The sequence below is a fragment of the Cygnus atratus genome, chromosome 4 (assembly GCF_013377495.2).
Source record: "Cygnus atratus isolate AKBS03 ecotype Queensland, Australia chromosome 4, CAtr_DNAZoo_HiC_assembly, whole genome shotgun sequence".
NCBI lineage: Eukaryota > Metazoa > Chordata > Aves > Anseriformes > Anatidae > Cygnus > Cygnus atratus.
Genome location: NC_066365.1, coordinates 73,894,952 through 73,917,751, shown reverse-complemented (window position 1 = coordinate 73,917,751; position 22,800 = coordinate 73,894,952). Strand labels below are relative to the sequence as shown.

General features: G+C 37.4%; 1 protein-coding gene across 5 annotated transcripts in view; it reads left to right on the top strand.

The window, feature by feature from the left end:
* Nucleotides 1-22,800, top strand: part of CTNNA2 (catenin alpha 2) — a 476,528-nt gene that overhangs the window by 27,000 nt on the left and 426,728 nt on the right. For 3 of the 5 annotated variants that reach the window (XM_035547253.1, XM_035547258.2, XM_035547259.2), the window contains exon 1: nucleotides 15,266-15,387. The exons of 1 other annotated variant lie outside the window; for it this stretch is intronic. In XM_035547253.1, the coding sequence (XP_035403146.1) occupies nucleotides 15,333-15,387 (55 nt within the window). In that variant the 5' untranslated portion in view covers nucleotides 15,266-15,332. Of the gene's footprint in view, nucleotides 1-15,234; nucleotides 15,388-22,800 lie in introns of those variants that run through there. One more of the 5 variants, XM_035547256.2, reaches the window with a different exon arrangement.

Here is a 22,800-nt window from a genome sequence, read left to right as displayed (position 1 = left end):
ATTCCATCTTTGCATAGGACATGCTGTATGCGAGAAAGATGCTTAACTAAATCCCACTTAGTTGAATTTATTGATCATCTCTGTCTCAAGTATCTTTTGTAAGAAGTTGCAGATGCCATTTTTAGTTTCAATGACTGCTTTAAAACAGCATTTACAATGTCACGAAACATTTCTTTGCTTCTGCGAAGAAAATGAAGGTTGAAAACATCCTAAAATACTAGTCTGGACTGTAGAATAATGCTTGGAAATAAGGAAAACAATTCATGAACACAGCACTTATTCTTTAAAATTTCAAAGTTTCATTTAGGAGGAATATTCTTTGTTACTCAAATAAATCAGTCTTTCTCTGGAAATGGATATAGTATCATTATTATTAAACTCTATGTTTATATATAGACATATGTATTTCTTTATAATGAATGAAACATTTTAATTTCACTTTGATTACATTAATAGTATTCTTAGACTGCATAAGAGTTGTTCTGTATTTGAATATTAATTATTAGTTTAAAAGGGTGTAAGATTACAACAAGTGTATCTGTATAATGTAAGAACACACTGCTGGCAGACACAATTTAAATTTGAAAGGAGATCATTTCTTTTCTGGTGTTCTATCGCTGGCATTTTAGGCAGCGGAGCTCTCTCTTAAACACTTCTTCCCCTGTTTAGCTGTGGGGTAATGCATAATTTGCAAGTCCTGAAGTCCTAGCAATTAGAGTGGGAAAAGACCTGTCAGCTTATACAGATCATGACAATGAAGGATTTTTTTTTTCCCCTGAAACAACATCTTCAAATTTGTGATTAGAACAGATACACACATTCTCTTTCCAAAAGTCTATTTCGCTCTCTCTAATATGGGTCACTGTTGGAAAAATGGTATATAGCTCCAGTTTTGCAGTTTCCTTGTCTTCTTTCTCATTTATGTGGAAGAATTGTCGTAAGGAAATTGATGTTTTTTTCCTTTTTATCTCCGCCCCCACCCCCAGTTACTTTTCTAAGAGGCAGATGATGATTCTTGATCAGTGACCTTTAAGACTAGTTGATTTACATTTAAATACAATCCTTCATTTAAATTCCTAATAAAAATAAACAAAACAGGAAGCTACCCAATATTCATACTTAAAATTGTAATTAAATTTCTGAAAATTGGCATTTTAATGGTTCTTATTAAAAAAAAAAAAAGTATCTGCAGGATGCATACACTACTTTTCTTACCATTTAAATCAGTATAGGAAATGTTATCTCTAGTTAGGAACATTTTTTGTGTGTGTGTTCATCATGTCCTTTCAGGTTTAGAAATGGAGACTTCAGGCTATTGCACTAATTTATTTAGTTTTTAAATGCCCAAGGATAGAAGGAACAGAGTTTTCCTGCATTTTCAAATACCTGTTAGTTTCTGAACTTTGAGTGAAAAAGGTGTGGAATTGGACTAAACGAATAGACTGAAACAAAACCAGTTTTCTCTCTGTACCTCCTGAGAAGGTTGCTTTCATGAGCAGAACTCTTTTTCAGCTCCATCAGCTGTGAATTGCTCCCATTTAACAGTTTGGCTTTCATTAGGGTGCTTCAAGTGAATGAGTACTATTTGGGTTTATTTTTCTTTATTTTTAATTACCAATTTGTTAATGCTGTTCTGTGCAGTGTGTGCAAGTTATGTATGGAATAACTTCTGAAGTAGAACCATAAAACCAACTGTGATCTGGAGTATTTGCATAGCACGAAAAAATGCAGCTGGACCATCAGTTCTGACCTTGGTAACTCCTGCAAAGAATACAGTGCAAATTTATAACCTACCTATCCATCTGTTTTGTTTGGAGGACAGTAAGTATAGTGATGCTTGGATAAAATTTCATGCTTGTTTTATGGCAAAAAAAAAAGAAATAAAAATACGATTTTGCAAAGTATTCCTGGAAAAAAAAAAAGAGGAAATATTTATTGAGAAACATTTTTCTGTAATTCTTCTGAATCTGCATTTTGCCCTTCTGCCCCTTCATTTCACTCATGTGACAGGTTTCTTTCACTTTACCAAACTGTTGATTGAATTTTTAGAACAAGGCATTCTCTTGCTTCCTCTAGGTAACTTGTACAAGGTGGTCAGTGTAAACTGTCTGAAAGAAAAATTTTAGTTTCCAAGGACATGCCATTAAAAAAAGAAGTTTTTTATCCGAAGTTTAATTATAAACTGATGAACTTGCAAATTTAAATTAGTTTCGCTCATTAGTTTTCATCTTAGTGAGCTAAAAGTTCATTGTATTGATGAGAAGTTCTAAAAGTTATGTGATTAAAACCCGTGAACGCTATGTGACAACACTGAAATGGAGTTGATCTCTGATGCCGTTTCTGTTTCAGAATACAACAGAATCTTGTTAATTTGCTCAAATGGATGAGATCTATGCGGATTTAATAATTCATGTTACAGAGTATGTATGAATGTCACTGAGTGACACAGCTTATCTTTTTCATTTTACTTTGGAGGCTCAATTTAATGTAACAGGGTAGCATGCTAACAGATACTCCTTTTTCTATTATTTTAAAATTCTCTCCCAGGATCATTAAGTCAGGTTTCACTCCAGAAGTTACGTAAAGTGAGGTTTCAGTCCAGAACTATGTTAAGAAGCAGGGTAAGATGGAGCAAACACAGCTGCAATGTGGTACTTGCCTGGAGGCAGATGTTCTTTGTACGTGTCTTACTTTGACTAGAAGTGGCATAACTACAGCAGTCATATTTCAGTTACCTCTGGAGAAGTTCTTCTGTATTTTTCCTTACTGTAGCTGGCTTTACAACCATAGCTAGATTCTCCGATGCAGAGTATTTGGGAAAAAAAATATATATTTCCAGCCAAAATGTGATGAATGTACTTAAAGTGGGCCTACAGGAAAGCTGGGGAGGGACTCTTTGTCGGGGGGCAGTGATAGGACAAGGGGGACTGGCTTTAAAGTGAAAGAGGGCAGATTTAGGTTAGATATAAGGCAGAAATTCTTTGCTATGAGGGCAGTGAGGCCTTGGCCCAGGCTGCCCTGAGGAGCTGTGGCTGCCCCATCCCTGGCAGTGCCCAAGGCCTGGCTGGATGGGGCTGGGGGCAGCCTGGGCTGGGGGAGCTCTGAGGTCCCTTCCAACCCAAACCATTAGATGATCCTATGTAAAATCCATACATTGGGAAGCTTGATCATAAATACTGACACTGTATTTTGGTGGGGAGGGCCTAAACAAAAAGTTTCCTGCTTTTACCTGCATGTTCTCAGCTGCCTGCTGAGAAAGACCCGTCTGCTCTCTTCCTTCCATTGGTGTTCACTGTAGTTGATTTTGCAGAAAAGCAAACATCTCCCCCTTGAAACGATGGGATGTCAGAATAGAAGATGCAGAAGTGCATGTAAAAGTTAATAATTCAGACCATCTACAATGTGCGTTCTAAGGCAGGTGAAGCATATAAATGTCTCCAGCAGGTAGAAGTATGCATTTATTAAAGTCTTATACTGAGAAGCTGAACAAGAGCAAATTTATAAGCATTTTTGGGTAAGGTTGGAAAAGTTTTTCTTTAGTCCTTGCTTCCTCCCCTCCTGACCCCATTAATGAGTTGATGCAAGTTGAAAGCTGTAATATACTTAAGGATTAAATTAAAAAAGGTAGGGAAAATCAATGACTATTTGAATTGTAGGGAAGTCTTTCATCCATTCATGCTCTGCATAAGTTTAGGAGGGGAGTGTAGGAAATGGGATTTCATTACTTCCTCTGTCATTCAATAACTCATTTACGTTTTGTTTTATTTTAAGAGACCTCTCATGGTAGAGTAATTAACTGATTCATTGGTTAAAATGAGATGTTTTAAATAAACAAGCTTTTTGGCTTCGGTCACTTTGATTGTTGCCTTTCATGGAGGCCTCTGTTTGTGCTGGTGTCCAGTTATTTCTATTTTCTGGAAGGTTTTGTTAGTAGGATTTTGTTTAATTTTCACATGTATTTATGCATTCCTGTATCTGATTGTTTTGGGGAGGTTAATGTGTTTAGGGAGATTGTAAGTTGCGCTTTCTATATTTGGCCTTTTCTTGTTCTCTTTTACATTTTTCTATTTTTTGCTTTATGCCATAATTATTTATAGACTTTTTAATGGGAATAATTTACAGTTCAAAGCATTTGGACTTTAATACTTTGGGATTTATTTGGATTTTCTGGTTCTGTGTGCTTTTGTTTTTTTGTTTTAAATCAGTGATGAAATCAGCACCACTGGAGACCTTGGAGCATCTTCTTTCTGAGTTCCCTGATTGTAAAGCTTCACTCCGTAACTTTTTTTTTTGACTTTGTGAGCATTCTCAAATAGTTATGTTGCAAACTCTCACTTTCTCATTTCTATGATCCTTTTTGTTTTCTCTTGAAGTTTATTTGAACTTCTTTTATGGGTTTAATACATTCCATTTTAATGAGGTAAAACTATTTCATAACAATTAGGCAGTGCAAAGCAGGGGTTGAGATATACGTAGTCATTTCTCTGTTCCTATTTGTACCTCTTAAGTTAAATGCACATATGAAATATTTATGAAACCATAAGCACATTTGTCTATGTGCTTTTAATCAAGCAGCTAACAGTTTCTGTGGTCATTGAGTTATAAGAACATCTCTGTCTTGATTTTGATTAAAGACTTCACTTTCAACATTAACTAATTGTTTCTTCAGTCATTGCCAGAACATTAGATGCTTAGATATCTTTGTATTTCAGTATGATCATCTGTTAATGAAGGTAATAAAAAAAAATTAAAAATCACTACTCTTTAGTGTCTTGAAACCAGATTTTTTTTGGACTTGCCAGTATGAAACATGAGGTACACAATCACGTTGTTCTTTGTACCTTTAGTTGTCTTCAAAGAAAACCCTCATCTGAAAAAATAACCATATATTTCATGAAGTTTTGCTGTATTTAGCACTCCTGTAAAAGGAGAGTGGGGGAATGCTACCTCTGCAAGGACAAAAAGTCTGGGGAGGAGGTTGTGCTCTGCTACTTGGATGCTTTGCTAGCGAGCCTGGGTGAGAGAATCACAGAATCATTAAGGCTGGAAAAACCCTCCAAGATCATCTGGTCCAACCATCCCCCTCCCACCAGTATCACCCATCACTTTTGAAACATTGTCTCATTCCTAAGTTAGAGAAACCCCCTCCTAGGAAAACAATATTTTGTACTGTTGGATAGGAATTTTCTCCTGACAAGGACTATACCTTTTATGTTTAAAAAAAACTGATATGTTTTGCAATAGAGTAGAATACAGCCAGGTGTATCTTAAGTGAATAGCCTCATGTAAATGAGCTTATTTTGGAGTAGCAACCATTTTGTCAACTCTCCTGTTCTGAGCCTAAAAGTACCCTATTTTGAGACTCAGGTTATGCTAAATGTTCTTCTAGTCACAGTACAATTGGAACCTTGGTCCGTGGTGTTCAAGGTTCACAGTTTAATAATTCTTTATATTTGATTATCTGAAGGAATGATTTTATAGCATGTACTACACTGGCTGTAATGTTTTGCCAAGAGAGAGCTAAATGGTGGTGTGTAAATCACAAAAAGATATACACAAATAATCTACTGGAAGTGTTGGGGAAAAAAATTCTAAATGGGGGAAAAAAATTACGAAACTGCACGCTATTAATCTACATGTAGATTTTTAGCTTTTTTATCAGAAGCTTTGCTTCTGTATCTTTTGTTGCTATGGAAAATCCTTGTTTAATTAGCTAAAAATCTGTATAAATTCTCTATTTGATGTCACTATACATTTCAAATATTAAAGCAAATTCTTGCAGATCATCTGAAATGTCTTTTATAATCACAAATTTCAGACAGTCTATTTTTGAAGGTTTATATCAGTTGCTTGAGCAATCATGTGAAATTCTTTTGGAAAAAGTTTCATATTTTAATAATGTGTTACTGTGAAATTGTTCACGATCAACATTAATATTTCCATTAAGCATAGATAAAGAAATCCATCCATGTAAATGAAGACTTTGGTTAATCTACATACTTTTTGTTGTTGTTGTTGCTGTTATGAATTGCTGAGCTGTATTTTTTGAAATAGTTGCTATGGAATTTTTTTTTTCAATGCTTTTGGTATGTATGCAATTAGGCATTCAAAGAACAGGAGAAATTACAGAGAAAGTTTGAAAAATGAAAGTAAACCTTTTAGTGGGAGTATTCAGAGTAATCATTGAATTCTAGGCTGTGTAGCACTGTCCTGTTCCGTTTTTGCTTCTGTTCCCAAATTGACTATATGCTTCAGTGCTACTGGTACAATCAAAGGCTTTCCAGGAAAATTTGACAAAATAGAATAAACATATTAGATATCTGTGGTATAGCTGGTGTTTTTGTATCTGCCTGGCCAAAACTCGGAGGAATAAGGTTGCTGTTGACCCAACACAAGGAGTAGGCTTTGAGGTTTGGTTCTCCCTCGAGCTCAGGAGCACAGTAGTTGCTTCCCTGGCTTTTGAAATGAGTGGATGAGTGCTCTCAGTAATGGATATTTCTTTGTAAATAGTTCATTTTCTTTCCATGTCTTGGATCTTAAAACTTTATAAGCTTTCTAGACCAAAGTTAGTAAGCACAGAACTGGCATTGCATATTAACAGTGATTATTGTTTGTATCGGTTTGATGCTCTAAGAAGAAATTTCTTCTGATTTATTGTGGAGTGTTAAATGAGATCCATAATGTGATTCTGCTATGTGTATCACATACCATCAAACTTGTAAGATAAAAGCAGACAAACATGTCAAAACCTCTCATCCTATTTATTTGTTTGATATACCGAGAATATATACTGAAGTTCATTGTATACTTGACTTCAAAACAGATTCAACAAGAATAATCAGAAACCATCAACAGAAAGTAACTGATCTTTTAAACACCGTACAGTTGGGAAAAGGTGGTTTTAGAAATGTTTTTAAGAGAGCTACTAAGGGAGGAAAGAATTGGGAAAAATTGTCTAAAAAACAAATCTGGAAATATTCTCCAAAGGTTCTTAATAGAGGAACGTGATGTGCATGCAATAGAAAGGGAACAGGTAATGTGCCCTCCCACCCCTAACAGAAGAAAGATCACTTTCAAAAGGACTAAGGAGGAAATCACAGTTCTGAATCTTCTGTGCTTCAGTCACCATGTAGTCATCATCAGTCTTACATAATAGGAACTCTCATCTATTTCCCATTGGAGCCGATAATTGCTAATAGTTTCAATAAAACAGGACTGGAGCCTATATTGTGGTCTGTAACGGGGTGCATGTGTATAAAATTGCTTTGTGTTTGATGTACACTTTGGCAATTTGGCAATTCAAATGAATGCTATCTTAATTTGCAGCATTCAGCGTCATAATTACACCTTAAACGAGGTGGATTGAGTTTAGCACCAGCAAGTATATCCTTTAAAAAAAAAAATAAATTTGATTCTCAGTGCCAGGGAAGCTCATGGAGCAGATTATCTTGAATGTCGTCACGAGGCACTTACAGGGCAACCAGGTGATCAGGCCCAGTCAGCATGGGTTTATGAAAGGCAGGTCCTGCTTGACGAACCTGATCTCCTTCCATGACAAAGTGACGCGCCTGGTGGATGAGGGGAAGGCTGTGGATGTGATCTACCTTGACTTCAGTAAGGCTTTTGACACCGTTTCCCACAACATTCTCCTCGAGAAACTGGCTGCTCGCGGCTTGGACTGGCGTACGCTTCGCTGGGTTAGAAACTGGCTGGATGGCCGGGCCCAAAGAGTTGTGGTGAATGGAGTCAAATCCAGTTGGAGGCCGGTTACTAGTGGAGTCCCCCAGGGCTCAGTGCTGGGGCCGGTCCTCTTTAATATCTTTATCGATGACCTGGATGAGGGGATCGAGTGCACCCTCAGTAAGTTTGCAGATGACACCAAGTTAGGTGCGTGTGTCGATCTGCTCGAGGGCAGGAAGGCTCTGCAGGAGGATCTGGATAGGCTGGAGCGATGGGCTGAGGTCAACTGTATGAAGTTCAACAAGGCCAAGTGCCAGGTCCTGCACCTGGGGCGCAACAACCCCAAGCAGAGCTACAGGCTGGGAGATGAGTGGTTGGAAAGCTGCCTGGCCGAGAAGGACCTGGGAATACTGGTTGATAGGCAGCTGAATATGAGCCAGCAGTGTGCTCTGGTGGCCAAGAAGGCCAACAGCATCCTGGCTTGTATAAGAAGCAGCGTGGCCAGCAGGTCTAGGGAAGTGATTGTCCCCCTGTACTCGGCTCTGGTGAGGCCACACCTCGAGTACTGTGTTCAGTTTTGGGCCCCTCGCTACAAGAAGGACATGGAGGTGCTCGAGAGAGTCCAGAGAAGGGCGACAAGGCTGGTGAGGGGTCTGGAGAACAAGTCTTACGAGGAGCGGCTGAGGGAGCTGGGCTTGTTCAGCCTGGAGAAGAGGAGGCTCAGGGGAGACCTTATCGCTCTCTATAGGTACCTTAAAGGAGGCTGTAGCGAGGTGGGGGTTGGTCTATTCTCCCATGTGTGTGATGACAGGATGAGGGGGAATGGGCTAAAGTTGCGTCAGGGGAGGTTTAGGTTGGATATTGGGAAGAACTTCTTTACTGAAAGGGTTGTTAGGCATTGGAATGGACTGCCCAGGGAGGTGGTGGAGTCGCCATCCCTGGAGGTCTTTAAAAGACGTTTAGATGTAGTCCTGTCCTTAGTGATATGGTTTAGTGGAGGTTTTGTTAGTGTTAGGACAGAGGTTGGACTAGATGATCTTGGAGGTCTCTTCCAACCTAGACGATTCTGTGATTCTGTGTGATTCTGTGATTTTGCCAAGGTATTTAATAAATCTACTGAGATACTAGCAAATGGCATGGCTCAAAAGTTTAATAAACTGTATGTGCTGTTTTGGTTATTGTAAGTTGGCCATTTATTAAAAAGAAACGTGCGATACATGGAGAAGAATAAGAGTTTGCTGTTCTGTATTCTTGGGTACAAGATTTTCTTTTGTGTGGACCTTATTTCAGATGATAGCTTCTTTTGTATTACATACTGAATGCATTATAACATTTCAGCATGACTAAGCGTACGTGTATCCGTGATGGATACTGAATTTCTTTCCACCTAAAACCTTGGTCGGATAACTCCTTGATACCTAAGGCTTTAGGCTTCTGTAGTTAGTGAAGGAGAGAGGTAGGGACCAAAACGGCAAATGACGTTGGGAAAAACTGAGGCTATTTGCTGCAGTACAAGAAACTAACTCAATAGTTTCTGTAGGAGTTACACAGCGTTAGGTAAAGCTGAAGTGTTTTGTAATGCAGGAGTCCTAGGTAAAATACATATATATTCAAATCTTGGTTTGTTCTGATTATTATTTTATGAAGCTTAGCTCTCCCTCACTCTCCAAGACCTTTCATGAAAATCTCAGAAATCATAGTGTAGCTTTTGGTGTGAGCATAGCTTTTTATTTGGCCTTTCTGAAGTTGGTTGCATATTTTAACTACTTTTCATTTCCTATTATATGTTCTGAATTAAATAGCCATTAGAGAATTTGACTGTATTTTACTTGCAATCTTTTTTTTGAGCATTTTATTATGTCTAAACTACCTGAATACCTGCAGAGTACAATACCCAGTTTATAGAACGAGTAGTTAGCATCAAGTTAGGGCACCAGTCTGAAGGCAAGCGTGTTTTCTGTGCCCAGTGGCTTCCACCATGGCTGCTGGAGTCATTCATCGAATGTAACTCTGTTTTTTTTCAAATCACAGTGAAACTGTTAAGGTAATATGTCTGTATCAGGTATGACATTTTTAGACGCTCTTTGTAGGTTCTGTTTCTGCACGTTGTTGCACATTGTCTGTACTGAGCTGTGGCAGTGAGCCAGAACACATTTCCAGATGACATTCAAGGAGTAAGGTATAATTGGCCAGCTGATGGATAGCACTGCTTGTCTTCTAGGTGGGGTGGAGTAATGCACTTTTGGCCTGAAATGGTAGAAATTGCCATAACTTGGGCCTGTGCTTGAGCAAATATGTTTATCAAACAAGCTGAACTTAATATTATTAGTATATGGCATGACTTAGCACATGGCACAGTCACGTGCTAGTGTTTCTAAACTAGTTGGGACCAAGCAGAGTTCCTGTTCTGGACTGAAAGGTAAACCCTGCCATAACTGTTATGACTTCACTGATAAGTTAATGAAACATATCATAACTGATGCTTAATACTTGCTTATGTTTATGCAAGTATTACGTTTAGGTTGCATAGTAGGAAAAACTTTTCAGAAAGAGTGGTCAGGCATTGGAACGGGTTGCCCAGGGAAGTGGTGGAGTCATCGTCCTTGGGGGCGTTTAAGGAAAGGTTTGATGCGTTACTTGGGACATGATTTAGTGGGTGATATTGGTGGGGGAGGGTTAGACTAGATGATCTTGGAGGTTGTTTTCAACCTTAATGATTCTGTGATAAAAAGCTTGGTTTCCTCCTCTGTCCTTCAACCAGGTTCTTTTCAGAAGTGTAGTTTCTGCTTTTCTGTGTTTCACAAAAAGGGAAGAGCAAGAAGTTAAGTGAGTTCAATCAATGGTGATTTTGTTTTAAACAGTAGATTTCAGTAATTGGACGTACAGGAATGCTATGCCTTTTACTTTATTTTAGTGAAATTGGAAATGCCATTCAGCCTTACTTGGAAATTAAACCCAGCTCACTCAGGTTTATGAGTTTTGCATTAGTATTAGTATTTGCAATTAGTATTGCATTGGGCAGAAATAATGCTATTTGTGAAACAGTGTTATTGTGCCCTTCAGTTGCTTTATTTAACCAAGGATAAATTCTGTCGTTTTGAAGACCTAGTAGGTGATGCAAATGATGACTGTTTGGATCCTAGGTTAAAATCAGGAAGCCTGTATTACTTCAAAGGACTAACAAAGTCTTCCAAAACATGTGCTATTGTCTGGACAAGGGCATGCTGACCAGAAATAATACAAATATTGGATTTAAAGGTAATTTATATAAACTGATGATCTAATACTGCTAATAATTGGAATTTATGTCTGTACTAGAGTTTAGAAAAAACTGTATGCCTAATGGTTTATAATAGGAAATGGAAATGTACAGGCAAAATGCATGGCAGACTCATCATAGGCTTGTAAACAAGCACCACGATTCAGATTTTTTGGATTCAGGCTTCTGTGTAGCTAGATGTCACAATGTTCTGTTGGATCAGCAATGTGCAGTGTTAAGCTTTCTGTGTACTACATGAAAAAATCCTGTGTGACAAATCCCATTTCAGCTTGAATTGTGTGGCTTGGCAAGTCTGAGTCAGTCAGGTCCCTGCAAGAGGTGAGATTAGAAATGGACTTGGGGGCTATCAGCTCTGGCTGGAAAACCAGTGGACACTGGAAAACTGAGAGTGGATGGTGAAAAAGGCAGGTAATGCATGGAACTTCCCCAAACAAATTTACTTTGTTAGAACTTCAGTACTTCAAATTTTCCTGACCAGCAGTCATAGGGAATTTCTGCTTTTGAACACAAAAATTAAATTGTGGATGGAAGGGTTTTAGATTTTAAAGCGTTTGTGTTTTTTTTCCCGTACATTTTAGGAGACGGAGTGTAGAAATGCTTAGTAAGTAAATTAGTGCTCCTTCCTGTTTAACAATTAAAGACACAAAAATGTTGAATCGTTTGTATTAAAGGTTGTTTTTGCAGAGTTTTGTACTCCTAATAAAGTGTATCTTTATATTATCTTCTGCAGTGAATATGGAAATTAAGAGTAACTTGACAAATTGATCTATTTAATTTCAGGAAGAGCTATATATGCATTTTTTTTTTTCTAGGAGAAACTTGAATTTCTTAATTCATTTTAAATTACATCTACATTTTTCAGTGCCTTATTGCCCGCTGCCCCCCAATATAAGAATAAAGAGGAAAGAATTACTAAAAGAACAGCAGTCTTTTAGTCATAGAAATACATTCATATGATCTCACAAGAAGGTAAATTGAGTATTTAATATATAACTGTAGACTTCTGTACATTTTTAGTTGTAATTTTTAATTGCAGTTTGCAATAACAGTACAAAATTATACTATGGTACTTTGGGACAGTATACTTTGTGAGATGTATTTGTAGTTTGGCAGCAGGACAGGATAAGGATATTGTATGCAAAAATCATAGCCATAAGGAATTGAAGTGATAGAGGAGATGATTTATGTGATTCAAATGAGACAATGTAAAAGGTTGTTTCAGAGAGCAAGGTCAACTATGTACATATCTCATTCTAAAACCTGTGTGTTTGTATTAAGTTTATTTTAATGGAACTAGTAGTAGTTGGGTCCCTATAGGGTACCTCTGCTCCTTTTTTGTAAAATGGAACATTATCTTAAGGAATTCTAAGAAAGGAGCTATGGATGATGGACAGATAAGTCTTAATGAAAGTAAGACACACCAATGATTAAGACATTGATTGTACCAGGAACATATAAGAAATGGTCATTTTTTTTTCCCCTTAGGCATTTATCCTACTGATGACAGAATCAAAATGAATTCTGAAAAATAATCTCACTGATTTCCTGCTTTCTTCTCAGGCATAAGTACTGTGTTTCTAAAGGAATGATGTAGCATCAAAGATAGTAATGGAAAGAGAGAAATGTGTGTCCCCTATTCTGAAGAGAATTGTATAGAAATTTCAAGAGATGCCCTAACTATACAACTAAAAATGGGTGCTGACTTTTTTTCTCTTTAGGTCCTCATATTCTTGGAAGCAATACTCCTTGTGTCCTGAGATGAGCACTGTATTGGATTTGCATGACAAGGTTTTGGTAGCAGGGGGCTGCAGGGGTGGTCTCTGTGAGAAGAGTCCTGATGGTGCCCTGTGTTAGATAAGGGCCAGTTTCAGGTGGCTCCGAAGGGCCCACTGCTGCCCAGAGCCGAGCCAATATGCGATGTGGTGTCATAAATTATGCCAGCCTACCCAAATAAGTGCTTTCAAGATGTATGATAACATGAAATATTAACCATAATGGCATTACTTGATCTTGAGTTCAGGCTCTGACTGTGATATTTCAGTGGCAATACAAATAAGAAGTTAAGCTTTTCCTCATGGTAATTGTTATTATTATTTCGGTACGAAAAAAAAAGAGTAGGTTGAAATCCTTTCTAACTGAATTTAAAATTGCATGCATATACATATTTCTTTGATAGTCCAGGCAAAAGACTTTGGCGCATAAATTTTATTTCCAGCTTTATAATTTTTAGCAAATACTTCCTTAAATTACTGCATGCAGGTCTAGATTTCAAACCTGTGCTTCTGTAAGCAAATTTTGCTGCAGAGGTAAGCAAGTAATGGTAGCTTTCTGGGATTAATATGTTGTATAGTTCAGGAACACACTGTATAACGTTGTTTGAATTTTGCATATGTTTATAGATCAGATTCATTTATAGATTTGGTTAAATGTGCTCTTTGTTGTGATGTATTGATGCAAGATTTGCATAGCTAAGATTTAGATTCAGTTGATGTGTCAATTTACTTTGCATACCTACTTGCAAAAAATAGTGAGATTATGCAGTGAAATTATGTAGAATGATGCAGATTATTTTTTCCCCAAATTGTACCAGTGGTTTCCAATTCTTGCTCAGAAGTTCTTATATACCGTGTCAGCCACAAGGCAGTGTTCCCAAATTCATATTCACCTCTTAAACAAAAAGTAAGTTAAAAATTATGGAAGACTTAATACTGCAAAATCATGATGAACTTCTAGGGAAAGCTGAAGAAGTATTTTTAATGATATAAAAAGCAACATAAGGTTAGTAAATTTCTGATGCTACTGCACTTGAAAAGTTTCAATGTCACTGATGCTGTCTCTTGAGGTAATTTAAGGTAAATAAAAAGAAATGGAATTGTTTAGTTATAATCCTTTTGACATTTATACTTCAGTCCTTTTTACAGCAAAACTGGAGTTATCTGAGTATTGCACAAGCTATTTTTTTATTAGCAATTTTACATGTAAGCAATTTAACAGAATGAAAGAAAGCTGGTGATAATTTGATAGGATTTGAAGATACGACCTCATAGGTTATTATTTTTAACCCCTACTGGGAAAGTTCAAGAACAAGTCTTTCATGCTGGGAAAATGAGAACAGTTGTAGTTTATTGATACCTCTTTTAAATATATTGTATTTTATATGTTGGGAATTGTTAAACATTAAATTGTAGAACAATGTCATATGATTTTTGAAACCATTTAATAAACAAAATAATTAAACTAAGGGTAAAAATCAGGGCTTTGAATTGTGTAATAATTCTGTGTTTGGAGAAAAGTGATGTCTTCTACACTAACATTACAGGAGACAACAAGTGAAAGACAATCCTAAGAGTCATCCAAAAATGAAGTGGATTATTTATTGCTAAGGCTTCTATTTTTATTTGTCAGATGATATTATTTTGATGTATTCTAATAGGATACTTTTTTATCCATGACACAGAAATAACATTTGTTTCAAAAGGAAAAAACTTTCTTAGTAATACCTTGGCTCAGAAGAGTTTGACTATAGTACATGATTTTTTTTAATTACTGGTAGGAATGTTTGAGCTTCTGTCTGTGATCTAAAGAAGTAATTAAGTGTTGCTAAGTAAAGTCCTATTTCTTGAAACAAATTTGCTTTTTTTTGAATTTTCTCATTAGCTATTGTCTTACCAGTAATTGTGCAAGAGTATCATGGATTAAAAGTGGTATAGAGGACATAAACCTACACTGCTTCTTTGGAGAATGGGTGAACTATTGAATGTCCTGTTAAAATTTGGAACTACAGTGCAGAAATTAAAGCAATGTGAATATTTGACTGCGTATGCCATTTGTCAAAGTAAAAAAGGCTGATAAACCTGAGATGAGCTAATGAGGTCTTACATTTTGTTGTTGACACAAAGGGGAGAGAAGAGCACATACATTACCTGTGTGGTCAGTGTCTTTGTCTTGAGTAATAAACGGGTCATGTAGACATCCACACCTTGTCTCCGACGTGTCTTCAATCTCTTTGAGAACCAGTAGGCTGTGGAATTGGTGCTGCCATCTCTGGGTGCACCCTCTATATCTACTGGGTTACTTGATTCCTGATCTGCCTTGTCAGGGCAAAGTTACTGCTGCTGTAATTGCTTGGTACTGTGCGCCCTGGTTATTTTATCACACAGGAAGAGGAAAGGGCGTAGATTTATCTCACTCCAAAAAGCTGGCCCAATTCACTTGAGGTTTCCTTATCTTCCAGGAGGATGTCTCCAAGTGATTTGTCTTTCTTTTTATACTAGGGTAGGCAGTAAGCCACGGTGTGAACAGTTTTAGACTCCATTAAGCAACAAGATGAAATGCTCGATGCCTCAGAGTAAAGGTGTAGAGAAGGCACTCAATGGGACTTTCTCAGACTGACCGCCAAGCCTCTGCCTGCATGTCAGGGGCTTCAGGTCAGTGGTTTATGTTACTCATTTTGTTTTTTGTTTTCCCTTTTCTGAATGTATCAAGTTAATTTTTGACCTGATATAAAACTTCTGGCATATGCAGTACCCTATGACAAGGAGTTCCAAAACCCTTGCTGGTAACAGCAGTTATTTTGTTGTTGTTGTTTAATATATTTTTTTAAATTTTGTGTTGGGAAAGACAAAAGCAAAAGATTGTTTCACTTCCTCCACGATACCTAAGATTTTGTCAGCTCAGTTTTGTTCCCCCCCGGTCTTCTCTTATATACACTGAAGATTCTCAGTCTATTTACTTGTTCCCTGAAGTCCTTGATTGTCCTTGTTGCCACTCTGTATTTCTCCATTCTGTTATACTCTTTTTAGAAAAGTGATGGACAAATAGTATTGATGATGTAGATTTACAGTGGCATAATGGTGTTTTCTGTTTTTTTTCTTTCTCTTTCAGAATAATTCCTCGCTTTATTTTGGTTGTTACTCTGTGTTAAGCTGGCACTTAACATAAAGCTATAATAATTCACAGATTGTGTTCGTGCATATTAATAACCAATACAGAGTCCATCACTATGTATGTAATCAGGAATCTGGTCCTTTTTCCTGGTGTCTGTCACATTACATTTACCAAAGTTAAATTTCATCTGTCTTTTTCATTATCATTTTAAGACCTTCAAAACAATTCTGTCCTGTAGTTCTTGTTTGATTGGAAGGAAGGGAAAAAGGAGAAATGACTAAATGATTGGATGGTGCAGGCTGGCATTCTGCACTTCAGTAGATGTATCCAGTCCTTAGGTCAGTTATTCTCAGTACCTTGGTTTCTCAGAAACATAGGAGGAGGGGGAAAGGACAAGGAAGAAGAATAAAGTATTAATGCTTGGATTATTGATAGTTTGTTTGAATTGTAAAAGTATCTTGGGTCCCACGATCCATCAGTGTGAGTTACAGAGCTAATCTGTATCAGCATTACTGTGAATATGGGGTTTCTTAAAAAGTAAAGAGGAGACACTCAAGAAGATGTGTTATAACAGTGTTTGAAATTGAGTTTTTCCAGTGATTAAAGGCGTATGAAAAGTGCTGGTAGTCAACAAGTCTTCACAAAATGCTAGACTTGAGAGCAAGACCAAAGGAGAAGATCTACCCTGGAAGGGCTCAGTGGAAAGGAGATAATACTTTTCTTAAATCTCTTTCACTTTGGTTCTCTCTTTATAAATTTTCTTTGTTAAAATGGCTGTGGTCTAATAAAACCTAGTTTTACTAACTCAAAGCCCTTGTATTTTTGGTTTGCTTAATTGAAAGACAAACTGTAAGTGGATCCTCCTCAAAGTAATGGTTGATGTAGAGCCTAATTACAGACACAGTGATGGGTCTGAGAAACTCTCTCAATCTGTTAGCAAGTGCAGATGTCATCTAGAGTGGCCACTAGTTTATTGGAACTGTCTTGTGTTCACTTGTGGTAATGTCACAGATTTCAAAAGCTAATTTAAAAAAAAAAAGAAGAAAAAAAGTATTTTTTCTAAAGATTTCTGGAACACTTACAGTAGAAGTTCTAGCTAGTGTAGATAATGTGTCAGTATGCATAAGAACTGACTGAAGAAAATGAGAAAAATTTAAGTTTGTCACTCTTTCCATATCTCAGTTGTTTGTTGATAACAGAACTTTGAGGAAATTATTGATCTTATAAATCTGAGTTTTGGGCCTCTAAAAAGGACAATATTATTGAAGGGCTGTTTATGTTCTGCAGGTAATGTTGGCTTGGAATTAATGCCAAGAGGACAAAGCAATTGCATCTTGGCAAAAAAATAAGTCTTGAAACGTATGAGCAGGGAAATCACAGAAATAGTAGCCTTCCATTTGTCCTTGATTGGTTCCTTTTTCCTAGGCTCCTTCATGGAGGAAGTGTGGGGAAAAAAATCTTTAAGCTATGAGTACTACACAAAAAGCAAAAAATTATGGACTGATGATACTACATTATATCTTATAATGCAAGGTAGAGTATTAATAGAGTTGCAGTGTAGACTAGAGTCAGCCATGGCTAGTCTGCTGTCAGACATTAGAAAGCTGGAGCGGCAGTGATAGGAATTGTTTTAAAATAATATTGCACAGTGGAATTATATTAAGACAAAGCGAATTTAAAAAGTAGGATGTAAACATGCAGTAAGAAATGACTGAACAAGAACCACAAAATAGCCACAAGGGACAAACTTATAGTGCTTTGCAGGTCGCAGCAGAACAAGTGATAAGTTGCTGTGGAATGTCTTGAGCATGCAGCTGAGGATTAGCAAGAGCAGGACATCACCTACTGACTAGATAATTTGAGTACAGTATGCAAAACCAAAAACCAGTTGGGCTTAAAAATTGAACGTACCATGATCAGGGACAAGTGGGTGATATGAGATGCTTTCCATGCCTCTGCAATGAAGAGAAGTGATGACAACACTTGCTGCTATTAAATTATCTTCTCTGTTTAATTCGGTCCTGGTGAGGAAGAAAAATAGTAAATCTCTACAATGTTCATGCATCATTGAGATGGCCAGCAACATACACTGACGTTACCATGAGCCATGGATGGGAGCCAAATAAAATAATTTTGCTCCCTTGAAAACTGGCTTTTTTTCCATCATAGCTTATCAAGGGAGGAATTTTAAAGTAGTGATACTAGTCAGGAAATCAGCTACAATGATTTTTATGCTTCTACTTTTTATGCTACTATTCTGTATGTATAATGTAAGTACCAACCGTCACTAGATTGTTACCTTTCCATCTCTCACTTCTGTAAGTAATTCCTTCAGCTAAAGCTAGAGAAGCGTTGCTTAAATCAAACAAACCTCAATGTGTTCATTCTTTATATGAAACAATTTTCTGTATTTTATGGGCACTGTATTGTACCAGTCAGTGCCTGTGGGTGTCAAACCACACAAATTATGTCGCCATGGAGCATAAATCCCTAGATGTCAGTGGCCTGTGTGACTTATACTGGCACATTTGTAATTAGCTGGAACTCTTAAATCCACGTTCTTCTTATCTTAATGGGAGTTCAGGGGTTCTGGAATTCAGTTCGGGGAAAAAAAAAAAAAGCTGAATTTTGTTATTGCTGGAGCATTTGGATCTGCTCTGGAGACCTGCTTATTTGTTGGGTGCCATCAAGTGGCTGTCAAAGCGTGAGCATGGTTGGATGGGATTTTCTGAAAGCAGGCCAGTCCTTTGCTTTTTCTTTTGTTGATTTTTATTTTTGTTTTCTGTCTTGTGATGCATGTAAGGTAAAATAGCATGGTTCTCCAGGTGCACTGCAGTAATAGTTTTATATTTTGATTGAACCAGGCGTCCCCTCTACAAAACTTTGGGCAATGTGTTTTCATACATTCGCTGAATGGAATGCTGGAAGGCAGAGATGCGATTAGTGTAATCGCCTGCACAACACGCACCGTATCTTTTAATGAATTAAGTCATGTTTACAGTAATCCTTACCTTTGAGGCAGCGAAGTCCTGAATTTAAAATAAGCAGTGATAGAAAATCTATCTCAAGTCCTTGTAAATTGCTCCTTGCAAATAGTTTCACTATTCAACAGTATTTTAAATGCTGTTTATTTCTATTAAGGATTTGTTTCGTTTCAGCTTTCACTCACTGGATTTTAGAATAGCTAGGCCTGGATTAAGAAGTTTGTCACAATCACTTTTTTTTTTTAAATGATATCTGAAGTTCTCACAATTAAAAATCTATAAAGCTATGATAGCAGTGGAAATTTTGTAACCCTTGTGTTAATTCTTTGTTAACAGTTTCAAGTGCCTACACTTCCCATTGTTTTGTGAGAGATTGATGGTGGATTGGTAGCCTCACGGAGGTAATTCTGTCTTCTAATTTTAAACAGTCACAAGTTTTTTTCCCTGCTTTTCTGGAGTGTCCTCCATGCTTTGAGGAAAAATAAGGACAACAAAATTAGTCAAACTGTGTAATAGATTAGGGAGAGAGAGGAAGAGAGAGTACAGGTGTTAGGAGGTCTGGTCTCTCTCTACGTTAGATTTTTTTTTGTTAAAATTGTGTGTAGGTTTTAGGAGAAATAGCTGCTTTTGTTGTTATTTTCGTTAAGCGTGTCATCTACGCTGTTATCGCTTTGGATGTCATCTTTCAGATGAAGAATTGCGTGTATTCTCTGATTGTCTACGTTACTCATTTCCTCTTGAATAAAGGGCTGCCCCAAATATGAAACAAACCTTTATTATCCTTTAATTAAATTATTTCATTTGAAAATATATTGGAGGTGATGTGTTTCTTATGCTGTCACATGGTATTTCAGGATTAACCAATGAAACTACAGCAAATTCTGTGAATGTACAGCCAGGGAAGAGAAAAGATTTTGGATATCATCACAGACGCCTATTTATTGTGATTCATTTAGAACATCCATCAGCATAAGAATAACATCAGGAAAATTCCAGTAATAAGAGATCAAGGAAAATTAATTAGTTTAGTTCTTGTTTCTAAAACTTACTATTTCCAACATTGTGAAATTTTACTTTGTTCTTTTGGGGATTAGTGGAAGCATGGGAAATAATTATGGAATGATGCATATGGCTTCAGTGAGGATGACACCTATTCCTGCTAGGGAAAGAGCAACTTAACCCAAGTCTGACATGTTCAGAGGAAGAGCAGATTTAATGAACACAAGGTTAGCTGATAGATTTCTCTAAGACTTGTAGGAATTTCTCACAGAGGCAGTCGATGAACAGTTTGACAAATGCAGGTACCAGCAACAAGACAATATGAGCATCCAGGAGTTGGTGGGAGCTCTCAGAAAGGTTATTAACGTCCATAAATTCTTGTAGAGGGAAATGTCAACTGTGCTCCCACGGGGCTTTGTTTGAAAACAATCCTGTTTAATGTATTGGTTATGGAGCTGGAAAGTGGAACAGCTCCTCCTCCTTGGTACTGAAGCTTGGAGACTGTACAAGGGCAAGGGAGGGACTGTTGTCACCCAGTATGTCACAGTGAAATTGGACAAGCTTTGGGCTGGTTGTATCTATAGACAGATAACTAGAAGATCCTGTTCACTGCAGGAAACTAGTGTTGCATCTACAGCAACAAAAGCGAAAAGCTCTTAACTGAAATAATTAATAGATAATTTAAAATGTAATAAAGAAGAAAGACATATAGAGATGATGCTAGCAGTATTGATATTGTAGTGAAACTAGCTGGGAAATAGTCTACTTGAAAAGATAACTAAATAATAATAATAAAAAAAACCCTCCCCCACCCAACTTTGACTTGGAAAAATGTATAAATTGTTTAATTTGAAGATAACCATGGTTGTTCTTGTGGAATAAAGGGTTCTCTTCCAGAGAAATGAAGGAAAGCTGTAGGGCCATACAGAAGTAAAGTTTAATTTTAGTTTCCAAGTATGAGGAATGGGAAATGGGATACTTTCAGCGAGAGGATGACCTCTGCATGCAGAAGCTTGAAAAATCATGGTTAGAACCAAGTTTAAGAACTTCTTTTATTGAAAGAACTGTTCAAATTTGAGAGAGAAATTCTGCGTTCAAGGGAGCAAACATGCATTAGTTTAAATCAAGAATACTTGATACTTCTACACTTTTGTAAAATGTAGACAGGTATTACCTGTGCCAGTTTCATACACTGAATTAAAATAACAAGAGGGTAAGCAGATTTAGTGATTTTTTTTGCAAGATCTGAGATTAATACCTGAAAATAACATCTGTGTTAAGGATGGACAGAACTTGAAAGAAATGTTTTAAAAGCTATGCTTTTATTAGAAAAAGAAAGGGCATTTATGTACATAGGTCATATCTACAATCATCTAAATGACTTAAAGGTATTATTTTTACTGTAATTACAAATTTGATTTAATATTGGGGGGAAATGTGATGGAGTGAGGATACATAGCATAGGACCTGCACCAAGTATCTGAAATAGTCTTTGTTTTTTTCTGGGCTTGCAATGTGACCCAGTGTGAACCAGCATCCTAGCAGCAGCGATCTCAGAAGCTTTGATCACATCCAGAAGTCTGAGAGAGGACTTTTATTAGGAGGCACTGAAGGGCTGTGAGAATACAGAGTGATTTGTGGGAAACTCTTTGGTTGTATGGAAGTGACTTGACAATCTTTTGCTGGGGCTTTGGCTCCTTTTGATATAGATTCTTTAAAATCTTCTAGCATTTTAGGAAACTCCTTTATCTTCACGTTAAAAGTTTTTCGGTGGACAAAAGCATGTTCTCATGAGTAAAGCAAGAAAAAAAATTGAACATGGGGATTTTGTGCATGGCTGCTTAAACCAGCTTTCAAGCACGTTCATTCTGGTTAAATACTATCTTGGAATAAATTAATTTTCATATCAAGCAATTCTACTCTTAATGTTTATGACATCAGACAAATGGCAACCCTCCTTTTTTCCATTGTTCTTACTGATAGCTCTGCCCGAATCACCAGGTTCCCTCAGAGAGAGCCAACCATTAGATTTGTAGGCGTTAAGAAATGGAAATCATATCCAACATTCTCCTAGTGTGAGGACTTTCTGTGTAGAAAATTCCACCTAAGGGTTGAATTAATAGCCCAGCTTCTTGTCCCAGCGTCCACTGATGGTCCTCAGATTCATCTTATAGCTCGTCTAAACCTCTTTCTGAAATGGTTCAGGTGGGGACTGGATGCAGCTCCAAGGTTTGCTGGACCAGATGGGAGGTGCAACCTCTGCCATGTCATGGTAGCACACTTCAGAGTGCCAGCTCCGGCAATCCTAACGTGGGAGCCCAAACTGGCAGTGAATCCAGAACTGTAGATGTTCGTAAGCCTTTAAACTAGAGTTGTTTTTCTAACCCATATAGTAGATAGAAAATGATTTGAGCATTGCATGCAGTAAGGCTTGGCACAGAATTCTGAAACGTTGTCGCTTTTGGTTAAAGCAGAAGTGGAAGGAAGTCCTGTGGGTGGGTGCAGGGGGAACCTTTCTGTTACAGTGACCCTTGCACTGAGCTTACACCTTCCCTATGAGTTCTTCATGATCTCTTTGGTTCCTACAGGCAGTTTCCCCTCTCAACTCAGTCATGTCTTGGTGTAGGCAGTTGCCTCTAAGAATGAGCTGCTTAATGTGACTGAGAAGTGTGAATGACTCAGGCGTTGCTTTTTGTATAACTTTCCTGTTCAGGTGTCAGGGGACTCCATGGTCACCGTCCCCTTGACTTTGCTGCCAAGGTAATCCTCTCCTTCTCAAGGCCTTTCTCCTTGTTAATAAATGGCTTTCTGGGTAGAAGATGGGGTTTCCATAGTGGGCTGCTTTCATTTAGGAACTTCGTTTCCTTGAAGGCACACCACAATCTCAACCCAGCATGGAGGTGGAGGGTTAGCAGAGGGGGAGAGGACTGTGAATCCGAAAGGAAGTGGAGAGCTTAGAAAAGCTCAAGC